Here is a 13,226-nt window from a genome sequence, read left to right on the forward strand (position 1 = left end):
TCCACATTGCTAAACTGGGGATGATAATAATACCAATTTCCCAGGATCATTGTGAGGATCAAATAAAATAATATTTATAAAGCAACAGCACAGTGCTTGGCATGTCATAAGCATTATATAAATTCTTGTTCCCTCTAACTACTTAGAAGAGCAAAGCGTCACCCAATTAGAAAGAAATTTAGAGAATCCTTCAATTCTACAGATGAGGATAACATGGCTAAAAAGTTTAAGGGATTTGCTTGAGGTCACATAGCTAATGTCAGTCATCATGTAAAGTAGTTTTCTGGATTCAGTCTAGGAAAAGAGCTTTACTCTTTTTGAGATTCAGTTAAATACAAAGGATACTTCAATAGGTGCTGTGAGCAGGACTTTCTAATGGATTCTTGGGGTGATGCAAAGTCTGAATAAGATATCACAGTAATCCATTTATAGAAATTGCATAAATGAAAGAAACTTTGGGGATTTTCTCCTGTAGAAAATTTACTGCCTCCATCACCTAGTTAGTCTATGTCAAAAATTGCCCTGAGGTCATTACTCAAAAAATAATAAATTGAAACTTTTTCAGTTCAACTTCCTCAAAAAGGTAACTAACTCCATTTTACTAAACAAGAAGTACATCTACTTCTTTTCCCTTTTACCTCTGTCAATCATAACAAGACACTGAAAGAAGGAACTGTAATTGAAAAAAATAGAGATTGACATCTCAACATTTAAAACGAGAAATGAGATTTCCTTTGAAAGGGCATCTCCTGCAAAAGAAAGTGTTTATATCTTTATTTCCTGAAATTTTCTAAACATACAAGTGGGAAGAAAATCTTGTGTGGTTTTTTTTTTTGAGGGAAGGGACAGAGGGACAGTTATGCTAACATACAAATCAAGTCAGATAAAATTTATCAAACAGACTAAAAAAAACCTAACAATTATAGCTAGGGCTGCAGTGGTGGTAGTTGTTCATAATTCCCTTTGGGATTTTCTTGGTAAAGCTCCTGGAGTAGTTTGCCATTTCCTTCTCTAGTTCATTTTACAGATAAGGAAACTGTGGCAAACAGGGTGAAGGGTGAAGTGGCTTGCTAGGAGTCACACAGATAGTAAATGTCTGAGGCCACATTTGGATAGGTTTTTTTTTGACTCCAGACCCGATGCTCTATCCATTGCACCACCTAGCTACTCAAAAAAGGGTCATGTCCAGCTCTACATGACACTGTCAATAGGATTTTTTGGCAAAGATCCTGAAGTGTGTTGGCATTTCTTTCTCTGGTGAATTAAAGTAAACAGGGTTAAGTGATTTGCCTAAAGTCACATAACTACTAAGTGTCTGCGGCCAGATTTGGATTCAGATTTCCTGACTCCAGGCCCAATTCTCTATGCTGGTTGTCTTATAGCTAGTTTAGGCAAACCTAAATAATATGAAAAAGCATCATGAGCTATTTCTTGATGTTTTCCTATTGCATAAATACTCCTACACAAGTACATTAGCTGCTCCTCATAATAATTTTAGCATGTCTAATGGACTTTTGGGTTTGGGAGGGTGGGGTGTTGTAGGATGGGAAAGAAAAGTTCTATGATATCTCAGTTCATTCCAAGGACCTTCCCAGCCAGAGCTGCTGTGGCTGTTAATCACTTACAGAAAAGATGTTTCCCATCCTTAAAAGAAAGAAATTAACTGATAAATGTGGAAATATGTTTAGAAGAATTGCATATGTTTAATCTATATTGAATTACTTGCTGTCTAGAGGAGGGGAGAGGTGGGAGAGAGGGAGAAAAATTTGAAACACAAGGTTTTGCAATGGAGAATGTTGAAAACATCTTTGCATATATTTTGAAAAATGAAAGGCTATTATTATAAAAAAATTAATTAAATTAAAAAAGAGAAAATTGCATTTTGTACATTGACTTTTCTATTCTGACATATCCTCACCAGTCATGAAATGAAGCCCCTGCAAGTGAATCAGTGAATAGATCATCCAGTAGTTATTCCATGTCAATCTCCTCAGGTCAGCCTGTGGAGAAGACTTGATTACTTTAAGAAAAAAACAAGGTTTTACCTGGAGTACCCAGACATAATAATATCTTCAGTTCACTACTTTACTTTGTCTGGAGAGGTCTAGTCTAAATACATTCCTTTGATGATTCCCTCCTGATATGACAGGAGACCTGACTCACAGAATAGACCTAGGACCTTTGAAACATAAGGAAAAACATTTAAAAGAATTTTTAGCAGGCTGTGGGCCTCTGCAATCCTTGCACTTAGATTAGGGACTTAACTGTTTCAGCACCTGGACGGGATCCAGATTATAGGTCTGAGCAAGGAGGAAATTGCCTCTTCTTCCTATAAGACATTTTTTTCAGGGCTTTTGGGGAAGACAAGGGAAAGAACTGTGAGTGAGTTTAGGAGAAGATTGGAGGATTCCTGTTCATTAGTTATAAATAGTAATTAGACTTTGCAAAAGGGTAAATGCCCATTTCAAGAATTCTAGTAGTGCAAGACTGAGAGTATGTTATTCACATAACTTAATTAGGCATTTGTTATGGGCCAGAACTCTGAAACAAGGATTTTTACAAGGTGCTAAGTCAGTGAAATTGAGGAGATAATGGTTATCTAGTTTAGCATGATGATTAATAGTTCTCTAAGTTCAGTATTTGATTTAATCTTACAACAAATAATGGTTTCCTAGTGATATAATGATTGGTTTATATTCAGTGTAGAGCCTATAAACTGGGAGTCTCAGCCAGAGTGAAAGCAGAGAAGACAAGTGGACGGGAGGCAGGGAGCTCAAGCTCTCAGAGCCAAGAGGAGAGATTAATTTCCCTCTTCATCAGCCTTGTGGTGGCTGGCCTGTCCTCCTGCATTTTCTCCACTGAAACCAAGTCCCATCTAAAGGTCATGAGAAAGCTAGCTGAGCACCAGGCAAAGGAGACAGTAAAAACTTTTGGACTTTAACACCTGGCTATTCTTGTAGAGATTAATCTGCTGAAACAAAGGCTGCCCCAAGACCTCCAGAAAACCACCAAGAACTTTATATATATATGTGTGTGTGTGTGTGTATACATATATATATGTGTGTGTGTATGTATGTATATATGTATATAATTTAACCTCTGTGGATTTTTCTCTGTTGAATAGAGGGCCCCTGAACTTCACTGTAACTTGAGTTCTATGACCCTCTGTTTCTTGATAATTCCCCAGATCCATATGGGCTCTATGGGAAGGACTATCTTTGCAAGAAATAATGTCCTTATCTCATCACAGCCCTTGCATCAGGGCCATACGCTCTAGAAATAGGCATTTGCTTCCAATTTAAAGCATAAACAATTTGGCAATGGATTGAATGAGTATGGGAATTTTCACCCCTAAAAAGCCTTTTTGTCATTGAAAAAATTTTTATTGATGTATTAGAAAGGAACTATGTTTGGAGTTTAGAAGACCTGAGTTCAAGTCTTAGACTGAATGCTTATTATCTATATGACTCTATCTAATCTTTCTGTCTCAGTTTTCCAGCTAAAAGATGGAAATCATACTATTTCTGCTGCCTCTCTTATGGAGAGAAGAATTTTTATAAGATTATAGACCTAGAACTCAAAAGGATCTCATAAGTTATCTAATTTGCCCCACCCTTTAACTAGATGGTTTCTCAGATTCTTTTCAGCACATTTGAAAATTCTTCTTACAATTTAAATAAGACACCCAAGATCATACAGATTTTGTGGTTGTTCAATTATATCCAACTTTTTATGACTACAATTGGGATTTTCTTGGCAAAAATATTGGAGTGGTTTGCTATTTTCTTCTGCTGTTCTTTTTATAAATGAGGAAACTGAGGAAAACAAGGTTAAGGGGGAGGTTTCTAATGCCAGGTTGAATATTTAACAGTAAACTCATACCCTTCCTTAAAGCAAAAGCAAAGTTTTATGATTAGCATTAAGGGAAGTGTAAAATTAAAAACTGGAACTGAGAAAATAAAAATTCCAAAGATAATTAAAGCCATACAGTTGAAATCCTGCTCATATATTATAGACAGGACTTGCTGCTAGCCTACATGGTGACTTTGACCAGAGCCTCTAGAGAAGGAGGAAATGATGTCGGATTTAGTCTAGGGTCTCAGAGCCATTGCTCTGATTCTCCTCCTCTTGACCAATATTTTCAACATTGCAGGTCAATCTTCCAAATCTTCCACAGTCACCAGAAAAAAAAAAAAAAAAAAAAAAAAAAAGACTTTTGTTAAGGTTTGGAGGAAATAGGGAGAAATAAAACAGAGAAAATAAGGGAAAGAGGAGTAGGGGAAAGAAATAGAGAGATAAAAATGGACGGAAGAAAAGGTAAAATTAGAAATAGCTATACAAGTGTGATGACTGGAAAATCTGGGAACTTAAGAAGGACCAAGCAAAATTTTATGTCAAGTGATATACCCGGTCCTTCCTAAGAAGGACCATGTTGAACTTAGCAAACAGAGTACATAGCTATAACAAAGATAGCTTGCCCCCTGAGATCTCAGACAAATAAGTGTCTAAAGTATCTAAGTTCAGAATAACAAAAAATAGGAGAATTGAGTCAAGATGACAGAGAGTAGACAAGTCTTTGAGCTATTCCTGGCTTCCCTAAGATCAACACCAGATCAAGCCTCTGTATGAGTTTTGTAGTGACAGAACCCAAAAATATCTGGAGTGTAACAATTTCCAGCAAAAGAACTTCAGGAAAGGTCTGTCTCAATTGGATGGAGAGCAGGAGGGGAGAGTTGCAATCTAGCACAGGCACAGCACAGTACAGCATGACACAGTGCAAGGAGACCCAGAGCAGCGAAGTTTCCTCAACTTGGGGGAATCTAGTAGGAGGCTTATAGCCAAAATACAGCAGCGTTTGCTACTCTGTCCTGGTTCAGAAGCCAGTGGATTTGCAGATTACCTGTGAGACCTTTAATACAACTAGAGAAGGCAAATAGTGAGCTCCTGAATTCCAGCATAACAGGCCGGACTTGCCCAGGCCTGCCTATTCCAGAGGAGATGTCTGCAGCACCAAGTCCCAGTGCTTGAAGCCACTGTCACCCTCTAAGAAGTTTGGGACAATCTCCCCTTTGCCCTAAGCAGACCTCAACCTTTAAAATGAGCAAAAAAGCAAAAAGAGCTCTGACCATAGATAGTTTAATGGAGACAGAGAAGAACAGACCTCAAAATCTGAGGTCACTAAAGGCAAGATGTTTCCAGATGAAGCTTCAAAAAGTGAATGAAATAAGTTGGTTTCCATCTCACAAAGCTCTCTTAGCAGAATTCAAAAAGGATCTTAAAAGAGACTTACAAGAAAAATGGGGAAAGGAAATGAGAGCTTTGGAAAAGGAAACACAGAAATTGTCTGAAAAAAATCTCTCCTTAAAAATTGTTTTGGTGAAATGAAAAAAAAAAAAACAACTCCTTGAAAAACAGAATTTGTGAAATGGAAAAAAATTCAATAAACAGAACAATTAATTTATTATAAGTTCAATTGGCCAAATGCAAAAATAGATTTAAAAAAAAAACTAACTGAAGAAAATAATTCACTAAAAATTAGAATTGAACAAATAGAAAGAAATGACTCAATGAGACAAGAATCAGTCAAATAAAACCCTCCAAAATGAGAAATTACATGTAATAAAGACCTAGGTAAGCATTGATCAAAAATTAATTGGAAACTAAATAATCTAATCCTAAAGAATGAGTGGGTAAAACATCAAATCATAGAAACAATCGATAAATCATGCAAGAGAATGACAATACTGAGACAATATACCAAAATGAATGGGATGCAGATAAAGCAGTTCTTAGGGAAATTTTTATATCTCTAGATTCTCACTTGTATAAAATAGAGAAAGAGAAGAGCAATGAATTGGGCATGCAACTAAAAAAGCTAGAATAAGAACAAATTAAAAACCCTAAATTAAATACTAAACATGAAATTCTGAAAATTAAAGAAGAGATTAATAAAATTGAAAGTAAAAATATTGAACTAACAATAATTTGAATTATTTGAATTAATTAATTAAAATTTGAATTTGAATTAATAATAATAATGAATAATAATTTTTTGAAAAAAAAATAGATAAACCTTTAGTTAATGTGATTAGAAAAAGGAAAGAAGAAAATCAAATTGCTAGTATCAAAAATGAAAAGGTGAACTTTCCTCCATGAAGAGGAAATTAGACCAATAATTAGGAGCTATTTTGCCCAACTGTATACCAATATATCTGATAATCTAAGTGAAATTGATGAATACTTACAAAAATATAGATAACCAAACAAATAAGAATCGTATGATTATCTCAATAGATGCACAAAAAAGCATTTGACAAAATCCAGCACTGATTTCTATTAAAAACATGAGAGAGTGTAGGAATAAATGAAGTTTTCCTTATAATGATCAGTACAATCTATCTTAAACCATCAGCAAGCATTATACGTAGAAGCATTCCCAGTAAGATCAGGGGTGAAAAAAGATTGCCCACTATCACCATTACTATTCATATTTTATTAGAAATGTTAGCATTAGCAACAAGAGAAAAAAAAGAAATTAAAGGAATTAGGGTAAGTAATAAGGAAACCAAATCATCACTCTTTGCAGATAATAGGATGGTATACTTATAGAATCCTAGAGAATCAACTAAAAAATTACTAGAAATAATAAACAACTTTAGCAAAGTGATAAGATACAAAATAAATACACATGAATCATCATCATTTCTATATGTTACCAACAAAGACCAGCAGCAAGAGATACAAAGAGAAATTCCATTTTAAAAAACTGTAGATAATATAAAATATTGGGAATTTCATTACCAAGACAAAGTTAGGAACTATATGAACACAATGACAAAACATTTTCTATACAAATAAAGCCAGATCTAAACAACTAAAAGAATATCAAGTGCTCATGGACAGGCCAAGCTAATATAATAAAAATGACAATTCTACCGAAATTAATCTACTTGATTAGTGCCATACTAATCAAACTGCCAAGAAACTACTTTACAGAGCTAATAATAATAACAACAACAAAATTTATCTGGAAGAACAAAAGCTCAAGAATTTCAATGGAAATAATAAAGAAAAATGCAAATGAAAGTGTTCTGGCTGCACCAGATCTAAAGCAGCAGTCATCAAAAACATCTGGAACTGGCTAAGAAATAGAGTAGTTGATCAGTGGAATAGGTTAGGTTCACAAGTCACAATTGTCAATGACTATAGTAATCTAGTGTTTGATAAACTCAAAGACTCCAATTTCTGGGATAAGAACTCACTATTTGACAAAAATTGATGGGAAAATTGGAAATTAGTATGGCAGAAACTAGGCGATAACCCCACCTAACATCCTATACCAAGAGAAGGTTGAAATGGGTTCATGATGTAGACATAAAGAGTGATACTATAAGCAAATTAGAAGAACAAAGGATAGTTTACCTTTCAGGTCTGTGGAGAAAGAAGGAATCTGGGGTCAAAAAAGCTTAGAGTACATTATAGAATGCAAAATAAAAGTTTTTTTGTACTAACAAAACCAATACAGACAAGATTAGAAGCAAAGCAATATACTGGAAAAAATGTTTTATATCCAACAGTTCTGATAAAGACCTTATTTCTAAAATATATAGAGAATAGAATCAAATTTATAAGAATACAAGCCATTCTCCAATCAACAAATTGTCAAAGGATATGAACAGACAAAAAATTAAAATCATTTCTAGTTATGTGAAAAAATGCTCTAAATCATAAATGATCAGAGAAATGCGAATGCAAATGCAAACTCTGAGGTACTACAGTTTAGTACCTCAGATTAGCTAAAATGACAGGAAAAGAAAATGATAAATGTTGAAGGAAATGTAAGAAAACTGGGATACTGATATATTATTGGTGGAACTGATCCAATCATTCTGGAGAGCAATTTGGAACTATACCCAAAGGTCTATCAAACTGCACATATCCTTTGATCCAGCAGTGTCTTTGGCCCATTGGCCCATATCCCAAAGAGATTATAAAAAAAAAGAGAAAAGAAACCTCATCTGCAAAAATGTTCGTAGCAGCCCTTTTTGTAGTGGCAAGAAACTGGAAACTGAGTGAATACTTATCAGTTGGAGAGTTGCTGAATAAGTTATGGCATATGAATGTTATGGAATATTTTTGTTTTATAAGAGATTATCAGCAGGATGGTTTCAGAAAGGCCTGGAGAGACTTACATGAACTGATGCTGATTGAAATGAGTAGAACCACGAGAACATTATACACTTGCCATCTAGGGAAGGGGTTGCAAGAAGGGAGAGAGAAAAAAAAATTGAACACAAGATTTTGCAAGGGTGAATATTGAAAACTATCTATGCATGTGTTTTGAAAATAAAAAGCTATTATTTAAAAAGAATAACAAAAACATAACTTTTTTTAAGTTTAAAATGTTAAAAATACAAGAATCCTCTTTGGTCAGTAATATCAGCATGCTTCTCCCTGCTTTATAGATGAAGAAAATGTTAGTCTGCTTGCCCAGAGATTCATAGCTAAGCCAGAATCTGGCCTCCAGGCTCCAAAGGCCTGTTCAGTTCAGTGATGCAGTATATTTTTAATTTATTAACCTACTTTTTTTTTTTCCATGTCTGCTTTTCTTGCCAGGTGTCTGCTGGGTCCATTCTAGAAAGTGTGAAAGACCGAGTGATTGATTCCCAGCTGCAGCTGCTGATCACCAAGCCAGGCCTGTTCACTTGCATAGCTACTAACAAGCATGGGGAGAAATTCAGCACTGTGAAGGCTGCAGCCACCGTCAGCATATCAGGTATGCCTGGCAGCTCAAGATTGCACATTCACATTTTGCATTCATCCAGTGGTGTGAGAGGAGGGAAAGGATGGCTCTACTTTGTAACCTGGAATGGATTCCCTTTCCCTTCTCTCCTCATCGTATTTCTTTCCTCTTTGGATACACTTCAGAGGTTGATACACCTGTCACTTGGGGCCTATATGTAGCTACCTTGAAAGATAAGTCCTGTGTAAATCTGTGTAAAACCTTACATGAAAAAAGAAACTTCTTTAATGACTTTCATTTCAATTTAAAGTAATTTGAAAATAGCTAGAAAATCTCCTCTCACCTTATTCCCTATTATGGAAACAATTCGGTGATCCATGTTGTTATTCAGTCATACCCTACTCTTTATGATCCTATTTGGGATTTTCTTGGCAAAGATATTGAAGGAGATTACCATTTCCTTCTCCAGCTCATTTTACAGATGAGAAAACTAATGCAAACAGAATTAATAACTAGCTCACACAGCTAGTAAGTGTCTGAGACTGGATTTGAACCCAGGAAGATGAGTCTCCCTGACTTCAGGACCAGCACTGTAGATATAGTCAATTCTCAGATGTTCACTGTTGCATTGTTGGGCATCAGGAGACTTTTAGCTTATGAGCAGATCCACCCTGGACCAGAACTGGAAGGGCTTTAAAAAATCATGGAATATAGAACTTCTTAATCATTTTTGTGTCACTTTCCTTCACAAGTCTGTTGGAATTGACCTGAATCACCTCATTGTTATAAAAGAGCCAAGTTGATCATTACATAATCTTCTTATTGCTATGTACAATGTTCTCCTGATTCTACTCACTTCACTTAACATCAGTTCATGTAAGTCTCTCCAGGCTTTTCTGAAATCATCTGGCTGATCATTTCTTATAGAACAATAATATTCCATAACATTCATATACTGTGACTTTTTCAGCCATTCCCCAACTGATGGGCATCCACTCAGTTTCTAGTTCTTTGCCACTTGACAAAAAGGGCTGCTATAAACATTTTTGCACAGGTCAATCACTTCCTTTAGACAGATCAGGAAACCAAGATCCAGAGAAACTAAAGGACTTGCCCATAGTGATACAGCTAGGAAGTAGCAGAGTGAGGATTTGAACCTTCTTCTGTCTCCAAATTCAGAGTTCTTTCCATTATACTGCGGTGCCTCAAAGCCTTTCCTCTCCTAGTCAGACTTGATGAGATCACAGACTTAAGCCAAAATTAAAACAAAATGCATTGATGTAGTGGGAAAAGATGGATTTTAAGGCCCCAGTGCTTTTGTCTCCTTCTACAATACCTCTAGCTATGTCATTGCTTGAATAACTTAACTTTTCCTTGACTTCAGCTGCCTCATTTCTTTTAAAAGAGAGGACAATGAAGTTCTTTCCTTCATAAAGATCTCTATCTGTCATAAGGAACAGATTATTTAAATTTCCTTAAAACCCTAACTGTGAATCTGTGATAACCCTCCCCCAAGTATTCTTTCAAAGTATGCACGGGATTCCTAAATATATAAAGCATTTATGTAATAGGAAGTGTCAGGTTTAGAAAAAAGTCAAAGGGTCATCTCTGAACACATCTGTGAAAATTCTGCAGGCCAGAATTTTGCCTAACATGAACCCTGAGAATACTAATTTATTTCAAGTCCAGGATGCTGGAGGTTGTTCTGTTGTTGCAATGATAAAACAACTGTTTGCATCCCTGCTCTGCTGTGAGGTTGAGAGGGAAAGTGCTCTCTGGAGCTCCTGGCACTCAGTACTCACTAGACTTCCCATCCATTTTGGCATCTAAAGAGGGGGGGTTTCTAGCTAATTTTATTCTTTGAGATAGGGAGTATAGTGATAATCCAGTATGAACTAAGGATCATTGGAAGATGATTGTATGGAATAATCATTTATATCATACCTCCTGTGGGCACTGTGCTTTACAAATTTCTCATCTGATCCTTATTACAAACCTGTGAGGTAAGCCTGTTATCATTCCTCTCTTACAAGTGAGGAAACTGAGGCAAATAGAGTTCAAGTGACTTGCCCAAAATCACACAGTTAATATTTGCCTGAGACTAGATTTTAACTTGGATCTTTGTGACTCCAAGCCTCGCAGCTCTATTCACTATGCAACAAGATATCAGGTGCTATTTGGATGCCTCCAAACCTTCATCTCAAGTGAACAGTTTAATGTTCACTCAGTAAAATGTTCATTATGTCCATCCCACAGTAAAAGGATCTCCTCCCATTTAGGTAAAGCACGTCTATTTCTATCCTCTCCAGGGATCCCCTGAATTATCATAGGACTCTCTGCTGGAATACAAATGCAAATCTCTCCAAATGAAATAGGTAACAGAGTGTTGAGGCACCAGAACACAATCACACACCTTTCCTTCCTCCATCCCCTATGTGTCTTACTTCATACTTAACCAGATCAGGTGTAGGGGAAAGACCCCTGACTCTGCAATCAGAGGATCTGAATTCAAATTTGCTCTTGGGAACTTACTACTTCCGTGAGAAGGATGGACTAGATGACGGCTGAAGCCCCTTCCTTCTAGATCTATGAAACCTAATGCAATATAATGCAAAAACCACATTACCTCTAAACTAACATATAAAATTAACTTATTAGCAAATTGACTTGGGGTAAACAAAAATGTATATATGTATACACACACACACACACACACACACACACACATTTTAAACTAGGCCCTCCTTAAGAAATGAGAGCCTGGTTTAAGAAGATGCCACTATGTAAATATTGAAAAAGATAGCACAGTGAAATGGATAGAATGTCTCAAATTTTAATCTTGCCATTAATATTTATTAGCTGCATGACAGCCTTATTGACCTTCAGTTTTCTCCTTTATAAAATGAGAAGTTCACTCCTATAGTAGCTAGGTCACAAAACAAGTGCTTCTCTTTTCCTTGCTTCATTCACCTTCCTCTGGTAACAATGACATGACATGAAAGAATTTAATTAGAACTCCTGATGCTCTAAGATACAAAAAGGGAAGTATAGTCAAGGAAGTTGCTCAGAAAACAAAAAAGGAAACATTAATTTTTGAGATTGGTGACTTCAGAGAAGCTTTTCCTTCTCAGGGAAGTATTGAGAATTTTTGAATTTTGAAGCCAGTTAGACTTGTTGAGGGGTAACTTCTCACTCCATACTCAAGCAACAGGGAAATACTTTAAAATCCAAACCTTCCTTTCTTATTTACATAATCCAATAAGATCAATTTTGTAAAATATTTTCGTAAAATTCTCCAAACATTGTATCATCAACCAATATAATAATATCATTCAATTTTTCACACTTTCCTATGGAAAAGGCTTGTGACTTAGTGCGTACCCCTGGGAAGATTTAAAAATGCCTCTATCTGATACTATCAATTCATTTTTTATATCCATTCTAGCAGGGAAACTGGAGATGGGAAAAGCTGGAAGCAGGAGGTGCTTGAGAAGACATTTCTGACTGGGTCTTTTTTTTGTTTTGTTTTGTTTTTTGAGTGTTTAGATGCCAACAACAATAATAACAATAAGACGTCTCTCTTCTCACCAGGCATTTTCCTCCTGGTTTTCTGAAGCCCGGTGTATTGCCTGAGGGAAATTAGAGCCACATGTTCCTGACACATTACCATTTGCTGTAACTCCTCAAAAGGTTCTTTCATAAGCATGACTTGGAGTGTGAGAACCTGGAGGAGCAGTCTCTCCAATCCCTTTGAACCAGGAAGTTGTTTTCCTCACACTAACCCCCTCTTCCCTAAATCCCAGGTCCCAGAGGCTCAAGTTGCATCCTAAATTTGGAACCAGGTCAATGTGAAGGGGATGTTTGGCAAAAAAAAAAAAAAAAAAAAAAAAAAAATTCTCCTAGTCCTCAGGAGAACCATTTGGCCATCTGACGGAAATACAGTGGGATTCAGCAGGAAGACAGCATAATATGGGAGAAAGGGTACTGGATCAGGAATCAGTAGGTCCAGATTCTAACCTTTGAATAAATCCATGTGCCTCTCCTTATCTGTAAAATTAGAGAATTGATTTAGATTAGAGGATTAATCTGTCCATGGATTCATGGATAATTTCATGGTATTCATGAATTTAAGTGGGAAAAAAAAAAGTACATCTTTGTTTTTCATTAATTTCTAAATGAAAACTAGCATTTCCTTCAGTTATTTAAAAACATTTTTCTGAGAAGGGATCCATAACAGAAAAACAAAAGTAAAAGCCTGGTTTAAAAGCTATTTCCTCTCTTAGCCAATGCTAAAATTTGTGATTTTTTTGGAGGACTTTCCAAGGTCTTTGTACTGGGCATAGTTTTGGAAAATAAAGTCAGTAATAGGGGAAGGACTTACTTTCCTATTCAGTCATCCTCAGAGATGATCATAAACCTTGCACAAAGTAATGACACTCATTTTTTTCCTTATTGATTTGATCTCTGGAACACAAAACAAACT

The 13,226-nt window shown here is 35.9% G+C and overlaps 1 protein-coding gene across 1 annotated transcript in view; it reads left to right on the forward strand.

Moving 5' to 3' along the window:
- MUSK (muscle associated receptor tyrosine kinase) overlaps positions 1 to 13,226 on the forward strand; it is a 190,980-nt gene that overhangs the window by 128,585 nt on the left and 49,169 nt on the right. Inside the window, exon 9 of the mRNA XM_031945386.1 lies at positions 8,617 to 8,776. Within this exon, the coding sequence (XP_031801246.1) occupies positions 8,617 to 8,776 (160 nt within the window). The remainder of the gene's footprint in view (positions 1 to 8,616; positions 8,777 to 13,226) is intronic.

The sequence above is a fragment of the Sarcophilus harrisii genome, chromosome 1 (genome assembly GCF_902635505.1).
Source record: "Sarcophilus harrisii chromosome 1, mSarHar1.11, whole genome shotgun sequence".
Classification (NCBI taxonomy): domain Eukaryota; kingdom Metazoa; phylum Chordata; class Mammalia; order Dasyuromorphia; family Dasyuridae; genus Sarcophilus; species Sarcophilus harrisii.